This window comes from Charadrius vociferus, unplaced genomic scaffold (genome assembly GCF_000708025.1).
Source record: "Charadrius vociferus isolate BGI_N301 unplaced genomic scaffold, ASM70802v2 scaffold325, whole genome shotgun sequence".
Taxonomy (NCBI): domain Eukaryota; kingdom Metazoa; phylum Chordata; class Aves; order Charadriiformes; family Charadriidae; genus Charadrius; species Charadrius vociferus.
In genome coordinates, this window is record NW_009648526.1 from 4069366 (window position 1) to 4090659 (window position 21294).

Below are 21294 nucleotides of genomic sequence, written 5' to 3' on the forward strand. Positions count from 1 at the left end.
GAAAAAGCCTTCAACAGAGGCTACATACATAGTATGAGCAAAACTAAATGAAGACCTGGCAAAATGCTGGGTTTTGCCTCTTGGAATGCATCCTACTTAGTTCTTGAAACAGTCTTGAGCTCAGAGCATGGTGTCCTCAGCTACTGTTGATAGAAACCAAACAAAGAGTAAGAAAAAAAACAAGCCTTGAACATTAACAAACTGGAGATTCAATTTTCAGTTGATTCTGAAATGCATTTCAGCATCTGAATGCCACTAGGCTCCCAAATCTAGTTCTCTGCTTCCATAGAGTGTATCCTGTGTGCGATCATGTCCTGGGCAAAGCCTTGGTGACAATTCTCTGCAGCACACAACTTCTTAACAGGATGGCTCCCATGGTAAAAACAGCATAACTAATCTACTATTTCATGGCCCCTTTTAGGATAAGGTCAAGTAACTAGAGAGAGTTGGTCCTCCTCAAATACAAGTGATGCTTGACGCCAATCTTCACTCGCTCGCCTTCGTGCCAGTTAGGCTAATACCAATGGACTAAGGGCCAGAGCATGCCACTGAGGCACAGATCAACATTACACTCAGTACAGTTGCTCAGGCTGCTTTCGAAGTCTTCGTATCTCAAGACACAGAGGTTTACAAAGTTCCCGTGCAGTGAAGAACAGCCCCCCTTCTTCTGAGCAACCAAGCAAGGTGGAAAAGCAACCACAAACATTTTCTGCCGTTCGGCTGAAGAACAGATATAGATACCCACGTGCCCTTGCTTCTGCTATGGTAATCCAGGTATTAGGTTCTTCCTTACATTGTTATTGATAAAAAATGAACACTGTAATGCCTAAGGAAAAAGGAAAAAAGCTTCACAGAAGCTAGCTAGCACTGTAGGAAAGTGCGTGTACAAACACACGCACAAAACCCAAATCTACCTCAGACCCTTTTTTTTCAGTGAAAGCAATCAACACTACACAGGTAAGTTGAGATTCCTACAGAAAACAGATTCTTTACCCTTACAATAACAACCATAGGACTACTCGATATTCCAACATACAGGAGTCATGAGAATAACCTTATCTTACGGAAACTACATGCTTCTCATCATTCTGATCTGTCTCTCTGATCCTACAGTCATTAAGAGTTCCCTAACTTAAAACAATAATGCCACCTATGGGTCTGCTACACAGACACTAGTACCCATCAGCAGAGTTCCAGACGGGAGCTCCTTGCCTAATCATGTATTTCTGATGGAGATTTAGCAGGCTTGGCGATGCTTCCTATAGCTGACCTAAGTGACATCCCTATGAAGTTTGCAAGGATTTCAACATCTGATGCAATTTTTTTTTAAAAGGCAAGTAAAATCTCTACTGCCAGTCATTTTGCTACTGACGTTACTCCCTGTGTCCATCTTAAAGCTGCTTGGATATTTTCAGTTAACTTCAGAAGTTAACTGGAAAATGAAAATAAATGACAATGCAAGAGAAAATGTAATACAAACATCAGGAGAGAAAATATTTGTTTCAGGTACCTGTAAAAGATTATCTACAGTTCCCACCCAAATGAAGTTTTACCTGAAATGCTACATAATACTTTTGTGAAGTGCGCCACTGCGTGGTAACTAACATCTCTGCAAAACCAATTTGCTTCACAGCTCACAAATAACCTTTTTTTCTGTCCACAAAATGACAATGAGCCAGTGCTCACACCTGCCCAAGTATCGGGAACGGCTTCTTCCAGCAGAAGTGTCCTAGGTGCGTGCAAATAACCCATGCAACATACTTCCCTCGAGGTACATTTAGTAATCTATGGTCAAGGCCAAAATTATTAAGAGCATTCTTTCCTCATACTTTGCTTTATTTACTAAAACCTCCTTAATATTCTACTTGTATTTTTCTTCTAAAATTAAAAAGTTACTGGCTCCAGAAGACATAAAAGGATACACTGATTTAAAACAAGCAGAAAAATATCTCAAAACAAGAAAACACACACTTCTGGCTAAACAGCAAGTTAAAGAAGCCCTATCCATAGGCATTCCTCAACTTAACTGTGAAAATTTAGAGTTAGGAGGGGCATAGAATATGTATTAAAACAAATGACACATACTCAATAATACTGAAACATATTCAAAGCATATATATTAGCAATAATCAGCTGTGGCACTAAATAAAAATTTTGAAAAAACAGAATTGGAACTCAATAGGACTGTCAATGAAAAATTGCATTCACTTCCCAAAATTAATCAGAAAGAACGCTGTTTAAATGTGCTTGCAAAAAATTTTACACATGAATAATAAAACTGATTACCAAGATCATTGTTATACTTCTTTCATCTGCAAAGGTAGAACATCACCCCGTTCTTCCTATTTTGCCTAGTTTTATTTTTAAACTATTTAATTGCTTTAAAAAGGTTTCATTTCATTAGAATTCAGAGTCTAGTCTACACCAGGAAGTACATAATTTCAGTGATGAGTGAGCTTTTTTTATACTACTTGCATTATTCTATGTGCTAGTTATTGTAATGTCATAGACAAATAAGAAAGTGGAAAAAAAACCCCAACAAAAATTAGGGTATTTCATCATAAGAACATACTAAGTTTTGTTAAAGGACTATGTCTTAAAAATGAGCTTTTACATATCACCTCTTGTGCTGGACAATTTATGAAGTTTTTACTTCCAGCTCTCGGGGCGAGTTGAACACAAGAACCGCCAACAACGAGAAAACACACTCTCTGGGAGCACGGAAATGGTTCCTGGGATGCTGTTCAGAGGTACTCAGAAATATATTGTTGCTCTGGCCTGCTGCCATGATATTGTACTGGCCACAACCATCAGGCTTGAAGAAGGACTTTTATACATACTACTGTTTTTAGAATCTTCTTGTATGCTATAGCTTATTTCTGCTGATAAGATTAAACACCACCTCAGTTTTAAAAGGCTATTCTATCTAACACTGGTTAACAGCTCAAAAAGGAGAGAATTAATGTATTAAACATTCTGGTTTTGACATGAAGACAAAACTTCTCTTTAATGTATTTTGAGTGTTAACATGCGTGACTGCATTTTACATATTGAGAGCTTCTAACTAACATTACTTCTGGTTGCCTTGCATAACGTTATAAATGGTTAAAAAGTGAGAAGTGAGAAATACCTCACTTCATGTGTGTTTAATTTTTATTTCAGGTGAAGGTAAAGCTGTCCCTATCATATTCTCTACTCTGTCTCTAAGTAATTTTCATTATTTTTATTACAGCAACATTTTCCATCGTTTGTTTCTAAGAATAAAGTAAACTGAAAATACTAACCAGAAAAAATGGTCATGTTTTTTAACACAAGGATATTGGTGTTCTGGTAACGCAGCAAAATGTCCAACAGAGGGTGATAGAGACCATAAATTCGTTAGATGCTTAACTTAAATTATCTGACTTAAAAAAAATTTGAAATAATGTGCAGGTAAGGAAGAGCTACCTACTACTGAGACTGGATAAGCTTCATTACTCGAGAAACATGTTCAGTTAACTGTAAATGCTTTCAACTTTTCAGAAAAATATTCTCCTAAGCATCTGACAGTACAAAACTTAAATTATTTGATTCTCTAATTATTACATCCTTCAGCTACATCCGTGTTCACCCTACAGTGTATAATAGCAGTGTTAAGTAAAATTATTTTATTTATTTTTAATAGTTTTGCTGACTACACAACTGGGATACAAAGTCTCAGAGTCCAAGGAGACAGGCAATATATGCAACTTAATATTCATTTGTGTATCAGATTAACTCATCCCTAAATTATAGGGAACATGAGATATATGGAACAGATAAAAAAAAGGAGCAAGGTAAGTAATTTATTTTAATATAGACAAATCTATCCTGAAACATAAATACTTTTAAGAATAATGAAGCATATCTCATTTGACATAACGTCATCAACTTCCCTCAAATGCAAACATGCTATTGACTATTTGGAGGTAAAGCTCCACTTGAACCGTGGAAATCACTGGAACAAAAATAACTGTGTCAATAACAACAGTGCTTCGAAGCACTGTGAAGCTGGAATGCTGTATTTTCCTTTAGTTTACACATGTATCTCTGAATATTCCCTCAAATACTACCTCAAAACTTAGAAAAAAATAAGAGTGTGGTTTACACACACACAAAAACTCACTGTAACTATTGCATGGTTGAACAGGGCAAGTGTCTTTCAGCTGACATCCACCTCACAACTTTACTTGAGGGTGCAAGTAATGAACAATGAGTGAATTGCTACAGACCAAAAGAACTAATCCCAAGAAGCTGGAGAATGTCTGAATTAAGTTCCTCTTCAGAAGAAAAACACAAACCTTTTAATATTTCAGCTGGATGCATCTCCCAAAGCCTCCAAAGTCCAGCCTTCCACACAAGTGCAGTTAACACCACCGCACCTAAGGGCTCTGCCACTCCCTGAGCTTCTCCCAGTTCACCCACTCATTCTGTTTCGCTGTACTAAGAACCACTACAAAGCCCACAGAATAACAGTGCCTTTACCTGCTTTATCTTGGCTTTCTCACGGTAATTTATTGCTTATAAGGCACTGAGCACCAATACAGAACAGGTTCTATTTAACTCTGTAAGAATGATGGACTACATCCCTTCACTGAGCATTAAGTAAGCATCATTGAGGAACAGTTTAAATAGACACAGAGATCTTCATTTTTAGGTCTATTTTCAACGCCCTAAGAAAACAGAAAGGAAAAAACCCCCAAAACCAAAAAAACAAACCAAAAAATCAGCAGAGCCTAGGAACCCCCAGCCTTAGGAGAGGATCTTACTGCTGTCTACATCTAATGGGAGGGAGGGTAACAGAGCAGATGGAGCCAGATTCTCGGAGAAGTGCAGCGCTAGGTTGAGAGATCAAGGCCTCAAGCTGCAGCACGAGGAATTTCAGTTGAATTTGAGGAAAAAGATTCCACCATGATGTTGCTCAAACACTGGAACAAGTTCAAAACCCAACCTCAAAAACGCCACGAGAGCTGTCTGATAGAGGGGCCCTGTTCTGAGTAGAGTGCTGAAATCCATGGCCTTCTCAGGTACCTTACAACCGGAATTACTCTCCAATTCTATCAATCCCAAATTACGTATTCCCAGTGAGGATTCCTGACCTGCTGTTTCTTTATGTGCAGCTTTGGGAAGTGGCATTCTACGCAGGCAATGGGTGATTTTCAGCATTCAGAACATTTGCCTCCTAGGCTGCCAAACGCTGCCTTTCCTTTCTGTCCCAGACCTCCAATACAAATGTATCAGTATACACTTTTGTAACTGCACAGCACTGGGAAAATACAACTGGTATACTAAACCTATTTTTCAGATTTTTGAGTCATAGATCAGAACTGTAATTAAAACAAATCTCTGGCCCTTTACGAATTGGTTTGCGATCAAGGAAAGCTTTAAAGAATAATCAACTTCACATAGCTCTATCATCTACATAGGAAACTCAAAGCTGTGGTCTTGCCTGCACTAAGAAATACAGAGCAGAAAGATACATGGCATTGTGCAGATGAGCACAAGTAAGAGCAATCTGGACACGCAGAGGAAAAGGTTGTAATCATAAGTGATCTCCTCTGGCAAACCAACTATTTAAACTGAACTTGACCTTTCACTATTTGAGTTCATGAGTCACATCTGACCCACTTCTGCTTCTTTTGCCAACATATATGGGAACCATCAGCCAAGCCACAAATGCCCCTTGCTAGAAATTTATTTCTTCCACTAGCCTTACTTGATTACAAACATTTTCTTTTCTAAACACCATAACAATTTGTTTAAAATTGCTGCCACCTTGCAGAAAGCAGGGTATTTATTCATTACAAAGGGAATCTACACAGCAGACTGCCAAAAGTCAACAGAGTAGCTCCTTCTGAACCCTTGAAAAAAAACCTTTCAGTGAGGTATTTTCTACAAGAACATCACTGCTGAGTAAACAGACAGCCAGTAAGACCTGATTACTAAAAATAGCAAACATGGACAAATTAGAAAAGTTACATTAACACCAGCTAAAAAGTAATCAAAATAAACACATAATTGAATAAACCACTATGTTGCAGACTTAAAAAGTATCTCCACTTTAAAGTTTAATCAAAGAAAGATATTATATGTCTCTCTTATTTAAGCTTGCAATCTTTTTGCTCCGATTCTTTCATGGAATCTCTTCCATAGAAAGCTAAATATGTGGAAACAGCTCACTGAAAGTCACCTTAATTGCGGCCAGAACACCTTCTGAATCCAGCCTTTCAGCATTCCGCAGTTTGTTCTCAGTAGAAAGAAACATTAGTTAAGAAATTAAAGCTGTAATAAACAAATTTAACATTTTTCACATCTACCTCAAAAAAATAAAGACGTTCAAGACACCATTTCACAGGTACAGTGGTATCAGCCTCTAAGAGAACTCAACCTCGGCAGAGAGAGCCCGGAGGCAGACCTGCTCGAGCCAGCAGCCGTACCTTGCACTGCCCTGCCACACAGATGGCAGTCCCATTCTGGTCACAGGGTGTCCCATCTATCACCTTCTCAGCTTGTCGCACGTAGAACCGGTAGCCTATCGCACGGCAATTCAGCTCACACTTCTGACTTCCCTTCACTGTGGAAAGAGACAGAGGTCCCCGTTAAAACGACCACAGCAGTAGTTTTGAAAAGGAAAAGCCCATTCAAGTAACACTGAGGTTTAAGAGGAAGAAACAAGTAAGCAAACCGAATGCAACGTGAATGACTACAACAAATAAATGGTGATTAACAAACCAACTCCAAGGTAAGCATTCCAACATAGTGTACGAAAATTTAAACAGTATCTCCGTTTTTAATGACAGATATTTTCCTAAATGACCAAGAGTATTTTTAGCTTTATAAAAATTTTGCCAAATTTAGTCTTCTTAAAACATAGTAAGATGTTATGACAGTTCCTAACTCCTAAGTGTCAGCAAAGTTACACTGTAATCAGAAAGATGTGCATCCAGTTAGGCTCACATATAGTCAACGGTCAGTTCACATCAAATACTAACATTTAGCATTAAGCAGCACATAAAACAAGCTAGATGCAATTTTTAAAAAAAAATCCATTATCTTTTCCTCTTCGTTTTTACAAGTTGCACTTGAAGCGACTATCCCTTAGTTCAAGAGAAAATTAAGACAAGAACAACTCTTTGATTTTTAAAATTATATAAAACGCATCATTATTCAAAACCTCACGATCTCTGTTGACACGCAAGAAGCAGAAGGAAATCAGTCCATTGAACTCCGGGTCAGAGGAACACAGAAGACAAGAAACACTATCATCTCCTGTGAAAATCTGTTACTTAAACAGATAGAGCCTAACACTCCACATATCTTACGCTGTCAAGTTTGTTAACACATTTGTGTAGTCTATTTCAAATCATCTGTCAGGTTGAAGTTGCACACAGTTCATTACCCCATTTGCCAACTCAAATAACAATACCTTCAGTTTCTTTCCAATCGAGAGTAGCACTGGCACATAGTGGCATTGAGGGACAAACAGAATTCCTTTTTCTTTTGACAATACTTTCCTTGCTGCCATAACCAAAACCCAAAATTCCCCTGACTTCACCAAGCTCCAGCTCATACCCTATAACATAACTGAAACCCACGATTTCATCTGTCAAAGGAGACACTACACACCACAGTGAGCTGCCAAAGCACAGTATTGCCAGGATTTCCTACTTCTCTTAAGTGTATTTTTTAATCTTCAGTTAAGATGTAACAAATAGCCAAAATAAATACATGCAATTATTTCAAATATATATTTAACATCTGTTTTCTATAAAAGTAACAAACTTTCAGCTCAACTTAAGTTACCCCTGTGTGGACAAAGGATTAGTGCAGACCAATTCTGAAATTCGGATCTTAGATCACGCAGCTATTTAATTGCCACTCATACACATCATCTATTGCCTCTGGCAATCTTTTGATAAAATCCTCAAAAACCTCTAGTAATTTTAAGTGAGGTCAAAGATCTGTTTACCTAGTTCCCTTTTTGCAAGACATGCTCAACTAGGCAATTTTTGCATTGTCTGCTTTTTTAACACAGATTCATTAGCTTATCATTTCAAGGACATGCTTTTGCTTAGTTATTGAAAAAAAAAAAAAAAAAAAGGAAAAGAAAAAAGAAAAAGAAAAAAGTGAGGTATTTCCTGCAGTTCAATCTCCAAGTATAACAGTTAGTTTTAATGATAAACTGAGCGTTATTCTTAGCAGCTTAGTCACTTCACACATAACTATTCTCAGAATTCTCAAATAAATATAATCCAGCTTCAGTGATTCATTACAATTGTAATCAACTTGTCCTTTTCTCTGTCAGAAAGTGTCCTATTTTTACAACCTGCAACACTAGCTATCAAGCAGCACCTCTGCAGTGTACATTTTCTTATCTTCCCACTCCCTAAAATCAAGTCAAACTAGCTCTGTAGGGTTTCGGAAATGTCCTTATCTTCTATGTTGATTCCCTTCACTTCAATGCATCCTGAAGCCTCACCTTCCTGTACTCTTCCTCCTCCTAGTATCTTTCATTTCGTTTTGATCCTTTAAAATATTTATTCCTGAAGTTCTTAGTTTGCCTTCTAGATCCCAAGAAAAGTTTTATGCTACTCAGAAAGATGAAGAAATGAACTGCTGAAGCATGGTATTTTTTCCTGGACCTATCTCTTCCTTTATTTATTATTTGATAGGTAAGCCGACTGCATTGCTAATGAAGCATATTAACAACCACAAGCAGATTGATCTTCCTTGCTCTGTAAAACATGACTTCTACTTCATAACTTTGGTCTTTCATTCTTTCTTATTAGGAACTGTTCCTGCTCATACAAAAAGAAATATTAGAACAGCCACTGGCTTTGGCCAGTACCAAAAAAAAAAAAAAAACCACCCCAAAATCAAGCCTTAACAATAAATGTACACCAGAATAAAAGTTTATATGAGCACCTCACCCTATAGCCCCTTGGTCTTTGATATTCAGATTCTTTGGATGAGCAACTGTAAGGCACTGCCTTCGTTAGTCATGTACCTACTACTACTACCTAAAGACATCCCAGATGTCAAAGATCTGAAAAAACCTTTCATCTCAGAAGAGCAAAATCTGAATTGCCACTACTGAATGTGAGGCATTTCCCATAAGGATTTTATGTAAGCATTGTGTATTTACTATGCATAAATTACAGCAGAAGAAACACATTTTGGAATTCCCTTGTAAAACAAGACACCACACTAGTAAAAACTACTCCACTGCCTATTAACCTCACATGTATCTTGACACCCTCCCTTGCCCAGTATTTTGCCACAACTCTTGAGCTTTTATAGTTCAAGCTGTAGGTCAAGCTACACTACTGGCTTGGCAACTGGACATAAAATGTCAATTAAACAATGAGCTGTGAAATGATTGATTCCACACAGGCAACACATTTTAGTACTTTGTCATCTGATCCCAGACTTTACAAAAGGATCTATCTGACCTCAGGGAATAGAGTAAGGATTCTAGGTGAAGACCTTCCAAACTAGCTGGCAGCAAGACACATTTCCACCACTCAAAAATGGGCTCTTTTTACGGGTAACAGAGTTACTAAGCCAGTTCACTATACAGGTACTGTTTTACATGACCTCCTAATGTATTTGCTTTTCATTCTCATGCCCACCTTAGCACAACCAAGTCTTTGCGGAAATTCTCACCTTACTCTACGTTATTAAATGGTGAACTTGGGTGAAATTTAATGCTCCCGTGCAGGGTGTGCCAGACGTATTCATTATTGATTTAACTGAAGGAGGTGCCTCTAGTAAATAATCCTGGTAACATGTAATGTTCGGGTTTCATTTTACAGACTGAAAAAGTATCTAAATAAAAAAAAAAAAAAGCCAACAGTACTTTTCTTACAACGTCCTCACCCAACTAGCCTTAAGCACCTCAGGGATATCCTGGGCTTGTCTGAACTGCTAGACTTGGGAGTTTTTCTCAAGTTGAAACTGACCTTCCACCTTTCCTTACGAGGAACAAGACCCAGACAGGCGAGAATGGGACCACAGCACAGTTCTGCCACCTCCCACTTCACCAATAGGGGCACTGAGACCTCATGTTTAAGTCCAAACAGCACTTGTTCTGCGCCACAGAGCAGATACTGCAGGGAATCTACCATAAATGAACCCTTTTACATGTTCTACCAGGACACAAAAGTCCTGCAGATGGACACTAATTTAGAAATCATTACCGTTCCAGACAAAACCTGAAGTCTGTCATTACCAGCAGTAACACTGTTAATTACAAAACCCAACCTGCTCTCCAGTAAATTTGTCTATTCGTTGATGCACTAAAATTCACACACAGAACATATTTTGCCTTGCATGTGTACTGACAAATATGTGTAAACCTGGAAAAAGAGGAAAATTGATTTTCTGAAGTGCTTTTTATCAAGTTCACACAGTAAGCCATAGTCAAAATGAATGCAAGAGTAGAGGAAGAGGGGTAACCCATACCTTAATTTATAGTTGCTTTTATCCTCCTAACAGTGATTTAATTGATCAAACTGGAATCTCAATTAAATATCAATGCAATTAATTTCCTCTAAACAGCCTGTTTAGAATCACAGAATGGTTTGGGTTGGAAGGGACCTTAAAGATCCTCTGGTTCCAACCCCCCTGCCATGGGCAGGGACACCTCCCACCAGCCCAGGTTGCTCCAAGCCCCATCCAGCCTGGCCTTGAACACCTCCAGGGATGGGGCCGCCACAGCTTCTCTGGGCAGCCTGTGCCAGTGCCTCACCACCCTCACCGTAAAGAATCTCTTCCTAATATCTGATCTAAATCTACCCTGCAGATTTCAGTGCAGTACAGGTTTGAGAAGAAAAATTCAACTGTGCAACTCACCCGTCCATTATTTAAAGGGAAAAAGAGGGATTTAGATGTTACTACATTACAATCTATGGCTGGAGCTCAAACTAGGCCTTTCAGCAGCGCTCCAGGCTGAGGCCTCTCCGCCGGCCTGATGAGGACCAGGCCGCAGCGCAAGCACGGGGCAACTCTCCTCCCCCAGGGTTCACAGGCTGACGCTCACAGCAATCCTAAACTCCTTTTAATCCCACAACTAGGAAAACACAAGTTTGTATGAGCCCATGACATGCTCCCGGCACAAGGCGCTGACAGGGCTGGTCAGCTGCTGGGGGAAATCCCCCGCATCGTTACACAGCGCTGGAAATAACGACTGCCTCGTGCCCTCGCCTGCCACCTGGCACAAGAGGTCAATCAGCCCCTCTGTGCCAGAAATCTGCCAAATTTTACTCTCATGCCGCATCGATCTTGGCCCTCATTCATTTCATTAAATGAAAGTGTAAGAAATTAATGTCCGCAAAAAACAGCCCGCCCAAATCTCAAACCCGTGAATGTTTAAAAAGGCAGAAAGTCACCACTTTGGAAACATTCCTACTTGCAGAAGCTTTTGAGTAGATCTGTTTGCATTTCATTGAGAAAGAATATTTCCAAATGTCAAAATTTTACTGAAAGGGAGTTCTCCAGCCCAATTAAGTTCATTGTTCTTTATGCTACGCAGCAGCAGCCCTGAAAGAGCTCAGCTGGCAGCAGAGATCCCCAAATGAAACTCGCCCTCCCTGGGTGCCGGTCAAGGCCAACAGACCCCTTAAGAACAGGAGGGAGAGGCTGCACCAGAGCACGTGCCGGGGGTGCTCGTGGACTTCATGTCAGCTACTCCCTTCCTTTTCCAACGCATTCCTCCACCTTCACCGACCTCTGGCCCACGGAGATGTGGCAGGCAGGAGAACAGGCACAGAGGAGGGGCAGGCCTGGCTGGCGGCAGAGCTGCTCTGCGGTGAGCTTGAAGAGATACAGAGAGAGCTCAACGGGCAGCTTGCCAGTGCAAGGAATTTCAATCTAATGATATTCTTAGGAAAAAATGTTACAAGAAAGGGCATTCCAACTGCAATACATTTACTAAATAATGTATTCAGCTGTTCAAAGGGAAATTAAAAATAGCCGCAGAACCAAAAAACCCCAGGAAATAATGTGCAAATCAAATCAAAATGCAACTGATCAGTAAACTAATGACACTGCGCACAACCGTACACGGACTGCCCGTACAAAATGCAGTAAGTTCCTCCTTTCTGTTTCAGCCCCCGACACTGCAAGCTGCTCGGACACGTACGGTGCCTCACTGCACGCACACTAACTCTCCCACCACAGACAATGCCAGCTGCAGGTGCAGCCAGAATAAATGATACAGCAAAGAAACTTCACCTTCCCAGTGCCATGAGGTAGGGACTGGAATGTTCAACCTCTTCCTGATGGTTCCTCCGTCCAAATTTAATTTAATGTGAGATTCAGACTCCCTGTTGTTATCTATGCAGCAGTTCTAGTTCTGCACAGAACATTACAGAATGCTTTTAGCATTTGTCAGTTTTTGTAAGTTTGCCTAAACATCTAAAAATAGTTAATAACAAGCTCTGCAATTTGAGAAACATGCCTTGAGGGTGCCCATAGAGAAGTGGCATGCACGCTCTTGGCAAGCAAGTATCACATTCATGCTAATACTACATTATGGGATTAAGCAAATTTAAATTAGGCTGCATTCTGTGTGCACACTGCCTTGTAAAGGCAACTTCAGTGCTTGTCCGTAACAAGCCAAGATACACTCACCCACGATGTGTCAGAACCAATTGTTCCAGGAACAAGTTGTCTCCGCATAGCTCGGTTATTTTCAGGGCCTAGCTTGCCACGGGTTGTAATTCAGTATTTACTAATGATAAAAGCTATGAATCTGCTTTACAGGCAGTGTAATGGGGCATAGCAGACACTGGAAAAACTTTTAAGTGATGTGCTCATGTCTATCCATGTAACATCCTCTTTAGTTAGAGCTCACCAATGCTGTGGGATTTCAGTGACAGACTTGCAGGTTACTGACACTCTTGGTTACCCCACCGAAGCCCGTGGGGCCAAGAAGGAAGAAGGGGACAGTAAGGAGCCTGGCACGTCTCAGGCGCCCGTATCCAGTATACATCTTAGTAAAGCTATGGTAAGTCTACAGGCTGATGTCATCTAAATAAAGCGGTGGTCTCCTCCATTCAGGAGATGTAATTCAGTAAGTACGGTATTCACTAAGGCAGAACTTACAGTCTTGTGAAACCAAAGTTTCTGTTCTATTTGCATATAGGAAGTGCTTCAAGACATGTGTACACGCAGGGAAACAAAGATGGGTCCAATACACTACGAGCAGAAGTCTAGTCCTTTTGTACACTGCAGTGGCTGTAAGCTACACTGCAGACTTTGGAGTGATACACCTCGCCAGACACAGACCCAAACCTGACACTTCCACACTCAAAACCATCCACCAGTGCTCAACTGCAGAGCTCAGCGAGGATGACAAGTGTTGGTGTCGTACTAAATGTAGGCAACTTTGTTTATCCAGCTTTCTACAGAAAGGAAGAAAATGTGTAGGAAACAAAAAAATACATATTCCCTACAAAGCTTTCAAGAAAGCAGAACTACTTTATTTAAGGTTTCACTATTTAGGTTAATAGGCTACATTGGCTTAGTTATCAGTACTGGAACAGTTAGTTGAAGTTTTGCCGTTTAGCAGTGGCGGCTGTCAGGTCCCCAACAGAAAACGCATCCTGAATCAGACTGGGTTTCCATCAAGGGACAGTTACATGATTTTGAAGTGGCCAGAAGGAATAATGCTTTTTTACAGCAGTTACCTGGTGCCAGATTTCTAAATAACAACATGCAAGCATTTTCCAGGAAATAATTATCATGCAACTACATTTGGTCTTTCCAACAGAAATACTAATGTGGTTGCTATCACATCTGTTTTATTTGAGTCTTTTTTGATACTTTGTCCTTATTAGGCTTGGGAACATCTCTTGACAATAACCAGAAAGGGTTGTGTTTATTTTTTACTTTGTCCCTTTCAGTTTTGTTAACTTCTTATAAACTTTTATTACTCTGGCTCGGATTTTTTTTTTTTTTTTTTTCAAAAATCATTTTCCATTCTTCATTCCAGTGATGGAGGAACATTCCCCCTTTTTATTTTTACTTCCACTTTTCATCTTCTCATGTAATAAAAATGTTTATTACTTCACCTTGTCTCAACAACTTAATGTATATTTAAAATATTTTTTGCACTGTGGTTCAGATATTAAAAAAATAATAATCAAGCTTTTATAATGAATCTGCAAGTACATTTTAACAAATATGAAGCTAAAAAGGAAAATATCATACAGCAAACTCCTCATCTCTACCTGAATATACCACAGTTTGTTCTACTTACAGACTCAGCAAGTCCTATGTTAAATAGTCACAGGGAACTACCGCTGAGTAGATTTAGTGAAGATTTTTCTTCAGTAAACAGAAATATTTCTGAAAGGCCCCACTGTTCTGTAATCTTGTCCGCATATTAAGTGTTTATAGCAGTAAGAAACTTGCAAACATTGTCACATTTACTCCAATTTTCCTGGTTCCTCCATTCCTCCCAAATCCCTTTGTCATTAAAAAACTATTAATGACACCTTATAGATTTACTGTCATCCAGTAAAAATAGCTGGAAAAGTGATTATTATCCCCCAATGAAATTAAAAGAAACCAACTAGAAAGAAGTAATTCATAAAAACACACACATTCAAGTCTCTCTTGACCAGCTGGACATCTGGAAATCAGCAAAAGGTCTAACTTTGATGTGCTTTTATGAAATTTCTTTTTATTCTGACTGCCTAAAAATTTGTCTTAACATAGTATGAATGTTCTACCTGGGTCCTGCTGTTAAAGAAGAGGAATGTAGGTATTTGAGAAGCTGTGATGTTTAATAAAAGCTTCTGAACTGTCCACAATGAGCTCAGTCACGTCTGCCATTCTGAATTACTTCTACAAGAGTGAGAAATCCAAAGAGCTGCCACAACCACCTTCAAAGTTTTTTTTTTTCTTTTTTTACAGTATGTATAAACAGTGATAACTCCTACAATGAGGGATTTTGCACAGTAACATAACCACTCTAGGACATAAACATCAGGCATTTACCCTGTGAATGGCAGAAGACAATTGTCAGAATATGTTCTTTTCTGCTCTGGTTACAGCTTTTACAGGCACTGGGGAAATCCTGCAAATATAATTATTGAGCCATAATTAAATAAAGCATCTATAAACAACTGTGCCTGCTTCAAATCACTGCATATTGCAAGGTGGTCAGTCTTTCCCACTTGAGGGTACTTCCGTACCCTCCAATCATGGTGGAAGTCTGGTCAAAAGCTTGGGGAAACCACAACAAAACTCCCAATTCCTTGCCTCTGCTGATTCTTTGCTAACAATTATTTTCTCAAATCGGTGCTCAAAATTGAGTTTTTCATTTAAAGTTTAAATCAATACATACACATTTGTCTACAAAAACTTTAAGATGTGGTCACTGATAATAATTTAAATCTAAACTGTAGCCATCAATGTGCTGTTGGCCTCAGTTTAGCAAAGCACTTCAAGTGGTTTACGTGAGTACCTGAAAAGTCAGTACTGTTGCCATCAGCAGAACTGCCACAAGTTATATGTTCAACAGTGGCTCAAGGCCAGTAAACCTTTCAATGACAAGCCCAGGTAATGTAGTGTCTTCTAAAGACCTTAGTTTTTACTGTGTTGCATTTAGAACTCTCTTCTGAATTTAAAGAAAAAAAAAAATCTCCTAAAAATGCCTGTTTTCACATCAGCCTTTCATTTGTTAAGCAGTCAGAATCCAGAGACGACCTTTTGTCAGTCACTGAAGACACTGGCCACTGGATGTCTCCACTGCCCTATGCAAACATAGATTAAGGTTCTCTGTCAGTGAAAACCAAGTTTTTTTACAAGGCATTTATCTGCATTTATAAGCCAGCACTTACACTTTGCATACTGCGCACAGCAGCCACACAGACATGCCCTCTCTGGCCCTCACGAAAGGGCCCCAGGAGATGGCAGTTTCATGTGGACTGCGCTTCTGCGGAAGCTTTGAAGAACAGCTCCCATTATGTAAAATCCAAATTATTAAAATGTTGCTAGATACGTAGAAGAAAACCAAGCAGCAGTTACTTAAGCTCAAAGCTTTTTGCTTCCCTTTATATCCATCAACAACTAAAACTGCATCAGTAAAACCCTCATAAAACAATGAGTGAAGAACTGTTGAAAATGCCAAGCACGGGTGCTTCTAAGGGGTAGGGAAGTTTTCTCCTCACCGTTTTACTGTTTTGCCAGTGTAATTAGCTAATTAATGCAAATCTGATTAAATCAACCATTTAGTAATTGTATGGTTTGGCATCCTCTAGAAACTGTTTGGTGAAGATGGGCTATTAGGATTTCATGGAAGATCCCTTCGCTTGCAGGGCTATTACATAGAATTTATTAAAAATAAAATGAAAATATTTAGGGAACATATTATTAAGGCCCAAACTACAGAGAAAAAAAAAATAATTGCAACTAATCTAAACAACCTTGTTATTTTTTTTAAATTCTGGCACTCATCGGAGAAGAAAACCTCCTACATGCACTGCAATTTCTCATCTGGAAAGTACCATGAAGTGCTCTGTTCCATGAAGTGCTGACCACTTCCCGAGGGAGGCTGAGAGCTATCAGTCCCAATGGCTATTAGCTTGGGATGTTCTGAAAGGAGCTCGATACTGCTTTAAAATGTGAAAGAACTGAGTATTTCTATTTGATTCTATTAGAATCTTACCTGCACCTGAAATCTCAGCTTGCATCCACATCTGTATTTTGAAATATGATTCTATTTCCATCAGCACACTAGTAGCCAAAAAAAATTTGCAACTGTAAAATTGTTGCAACAGTTAGTAAATACACCTCCAAATCCTGCCTTCAGACTTTCCACAGAGCACTTGGCCATTTTTCTTCAAATCAGTTCTCCTGAAGAAGGACTTCGTGTCACACTTCAGAATAATAAATGCCAAAGGTAGATGAGAAGAAAGGAGACTCAAGTTTGGGCTTGTGAAGCCCCCAGCAACATTCCAGACAAAAGCTTTCAGTCATCTCTTAAGGGAGTATATTTATGCTCGCCAAGGTAAATGTCTTAGAAGTCTCTCTCCTATTAAAACATGAACTCTGTATTTGAACACTAAAAACTCCCGGAGTAATGCTTTTCATGAAAAGCCCAGGAGTATAATATCCCCATCTCTAGTATATAATAAAACTCCTAACAAGGATCGACAGGAAGTCTTGCCCCATGTTTGTGTACCAGCACAGCTTTCCTGTAAACTAATGGCAGGCTTTTCCATATGTACGGAGCCACTCCTCGCTGCAGCGCATCCTCACCTCTCTTTGGCATGGGGTGAAAAATGAGCCAGCAGTGGAAGAAGGGAACGCTGGATGCCGCTGCTTCTTCCCATCAAGCTCCTGGACAAAACAAGCCAGCTCGCACTGGCTCCTATTGTTGCATGATTGCCAACAAATCTTTATTTTCTTTCTTAAGCAGAACTTGCTCTGAGAAGTCCAGCTTGCACTAAAGTCAAAATGCTTTCTGAAGTTATGCTTCTCTGAGTGATTTAGCTTGGGGCGGCGGGAAGGAAGAAACCTAACATTTTATCTTTGAAAATAAAAAAATTTTACATCATTACTTACAAGACATGACGACACAATATCTTTTTAAAATGTTGGTATATAGGAATCAACTTTCATTTTACTTTACTTACACAACTCAGGCAATAATGATCTTTTCAGTCATCTCAATCCACTTTTTTTTTTTTAGTTTCTTTAAACAGACTTAATTTATGAAAATTTCCCAGACAAATAATTTTGGATCAACCCAGAACAATCCTTATCTTTCCCTGCCTCCTTGCCCCTGCTTTCTCCAGAGGAGGCAGTGACTCTGAAACACATCTTTTTTTCCACAAATCCAGTTTCTGGACTGATTCACATGCTGCAAATCATTTCATATCTCTCTGACTGATAACCTCGTCATTTACAGTTTTCAGCGCTGACACGAGCATGGCAGCTTTGATGCATACAGACTTAAAATCCACTACCTGTGGTTGGACAAACTAAATGAAGTTACAGTTGATTCAAGGCCAGGTTGGATGGGCCTTTGAGCAACCTGGTCTGGTGGGAGGTGTCCCTGCCCATGGCACGGGGGTTGGAACTGGATGGTCTTTAAGGTCCCTTCCGACCGAAACCATTCTATGATTTATAAACCTTTTTAAAATCATAATTATTACAAGTTTGCTTTATTGAGCAGTATTATTTTCTTTAGAAGCAAACTGTTGATAAAACAAGCTTTTATGAAAAGCTCCAGCACCCAGACAAGATGAGACTGTCACTACAGAGGACGGATGGTATGTGGACTCTTTAATGGCATGCACCTGTGCATGCTGACGACATTACAGAATACCTAAAGGGGAAACACAGAAAGAGGTTTAAAATTGGGGGCCGAGGGGAAGACTCAGTAAATCAACCCAATAGTCTCAGAGCCAACAATAAAGCCCATACGTTATTTTGCTTGTCTGTGATGCCCCATCACACTGCTGGGGAGCCAGGGATGCCACCCAGTCCTGAGGCGGACATGCTGGTCCTGTCACGAAATGTATTGCTACTGTATCAATCACCTGTGTGTAAATTAATGCAAATATAAATATGTATAATGAACTAATTTTTACTTATATTCCACTGAGCTGTTTTCCTGCTCCTGTACACTAGAATAGGCAATGCGGGGAAGCACTCACGCCTGACACAAGCACACAAGGGTCTTGCCATGGAAAGGTCTGAGATGGCCCTTTCCCAGCTCCGGAGAGCTGTCCCTTCTGGCACACAGGAGGGCTTTGCAACTGAAAGAAAGCATCTACTTTTATACTCTTTATACGCAGGATCCTGAGCACACGCATGTAGCCACAGGCAAAGCAAGAGAGGAGACTAAATCCCTTTTTTTCAGGGTTTGTAACTGAGGATTCTTTGCTCTGGAACAACACCAAGAAATTACTGCCACTGCAGAAAGAACAAAACCAGAACCAAGCAGCAGCTAAAAGCCAGTCCCATACCGACTGTCACCGTCCCTTAGGAAATGCAGGTCAATATGTTCTGACTGAGCCTTATACACTTAAGGATTAACCTAAATAAAAAACTATTATGGGGTGATAAGTGCTTCTGAAATACTAGAAGGACTTGTACTTATTTAAATATTAATATAGATATTATTGGGTCTAAAATGTCCTAAGAGTATTTCTTTGGCCTCGAGCCACAGTCCTTTAATAGGCAAATAAATTCTTAAGGATTACTTAAAACATTCTGTGCTTTTATTTACATACTCAAAGATATTTATTTCCTACATTCTCATAAACATTAGTTAAAAAAATGAATGTTCATTAGAACAATGTTTTCACTAGGATGCCAGTGACCTGGAGCTCGGTCAGTTAACTTGAAAGCTCCTTTCCCTCGGTAGCAGATAAAGTCCCAAACATTCAGTGTTTAGAGATTTGGTTTCACATTACATTTATTTTTAAGACTATTCTTATGTAAAGGCTATAATGATCATTGACAAGACTCAAGATTTCTTAGTAACTTTGTTTCTGATTTTTCTTTTTCTTGTCTTTTTATTTTTTTTTTTTCAATTTAGATTTTCAGAGTTTTGACACTTTGACTGCTAGATGTTAAGACCCCTGCAGAAAACCGAAAGGTACCAACTCAATGAGCTCCGATCTGGGAAAATCTAACTGGAAGGCACTGGGAAGCCAATTACTGCTCCCTGATGCTGGGAGATGGTCTCCACTAGCTCCGGTCCCAGCACCACTCGCCTCTGTGGTCTTTGCAACTGGACTTCAAAATCACAAAAATTAAGTTCTCACCTCCTGATGTAGGTTTCGCCATTCAAGAGGTCATGTCGCCTGCAGACAAGACTGGGGTGCCTGGGGCAGCCAGGCTCAACGGACTCACCCCTGGGCGCTCGGGGAAATTCCCGAAGCAATCTCAGAGCTGTTGTTACCTTTGAGAATTACGGAGGGTGTATCAGATGACGGAAAACTAAAAATGGGCAAACGGTTTCGGAGCTGCGAAGTGCAGAACAAGCCAACTCAATTTCATTTCCTGGAAGAATTCCACAAGAATTCAAACCCACTATTCATAAACACCCATAAAATAATCAGGAGTGGCAGCAGTATCAACCAGTATGGATTTGTCAAGATAAAAATCTTGTCAAACCCATTTAATTTCCTTTTCCAAACAGGCTCTGCGTGCGGGAGAAGCAGTGGCTGTGATTTAGCTTGGCTTTTCTAAGGTGTTTGACACTTCTTCACGCAAGGAAAACGCCAGCTAGAAGAAATTGCTATAAGGGATGTGCAAAATTGGTTCGAAAACCATACTCAGTAGTCCACTGGCTGGGTTGCGGTACGTATTGAGTGAGAATCTGTAAGATCTTTCCCAAGTAGAGTTCCAGCATATGTTTTCATGCACAAAGAGACAATGGGATAGACAGATGATATCGACAGATAACACCAAGCTGGGAAAGGCAGCGAGAATATTGGAGGGAAGGACTAGAGTTCAAAAAAGATGTTGACAGCCTGGGGAAAATGCTGCCTGGAATGCAATGGGGATTGGTGCGATATCCTACATCGAAAGAATAACCACCTCCACACACCCAGGCTGAGTAACTAATGGGGAAGCAGTAATTGCACGAGGAATGTGGAGCGGTGACAGTGGACCTCACTTAATGTGAGATGTCAAAGAGGGGAACTTACAAAAAGTAAGCAAGTATTATATGAGCAGATATAACACAGAAGGCAGTCTGCAAACCACATTAGTAACTCTAGCATTCAGCCAGAGCATGGCATTCGCTTCTGGACGCAGGTCCATGTGAAGCCCATCCTGAGGAGAGCACGAGTGACCAGCGCTCTGGAAACCACAACCAAAGAGGGAAGATTCAAATCATGAAGCTGTTTTGAAAAAAACGGAGGGGATGACAGTCTGTAAGTAGAGATAAACTACAGAAGGCAATAAAAGTGTTCCCCTGTGAACTGGACAGAGGGTAATGGGCCAAAGTTGTAGCATGGAAGATTTATATTATGCTTTGCAGATAAATTCCCACCGGAAGGAATAATTAAGCACCATTTACTTATGGAGACTGCAGAATTTCCACCACTGGAGACCGGCACTGAGGCAAACTGAATGAAGTCTTTTAAAGGGTTCCATTTCCTAACCTGGGATCTCGTTGAGCGCACAAGCTTTCCTATGTTTATTGACTGACTTCTTCCATAGTGCCTAGTTATAATAGGTACAGCAGTAGCTTTCTTTCAAAATATTTTTGCTGTCACACAGTAAACTTTGAGATGCTTTTGT

The 21294-nt window shown here is 39.8% G+C and overlaps 1 protein-coding gene across 1 annotated transcript in view; it reads right to left on the reverse strand.

The window, feature by feature from the left end:
- THSD4 (thrombospondin, type I, domain containing 4) overlaps nt 1–21294 on the reverse strand; it is a 283839-nt gene that overhangs the window by 168490 nt on the left and 94055 nt on the right. Inside the window, exon 6 of the mRNA XM_009885750.1 lies at nt 6456–6592. Within this exon, the coding sequence (XP_009884052.1) occupies nt 6456–6592 (137 nt within the window). The remainder of the gene's footprint in view (nt 1–6455; nt 6593–21294) is intronic.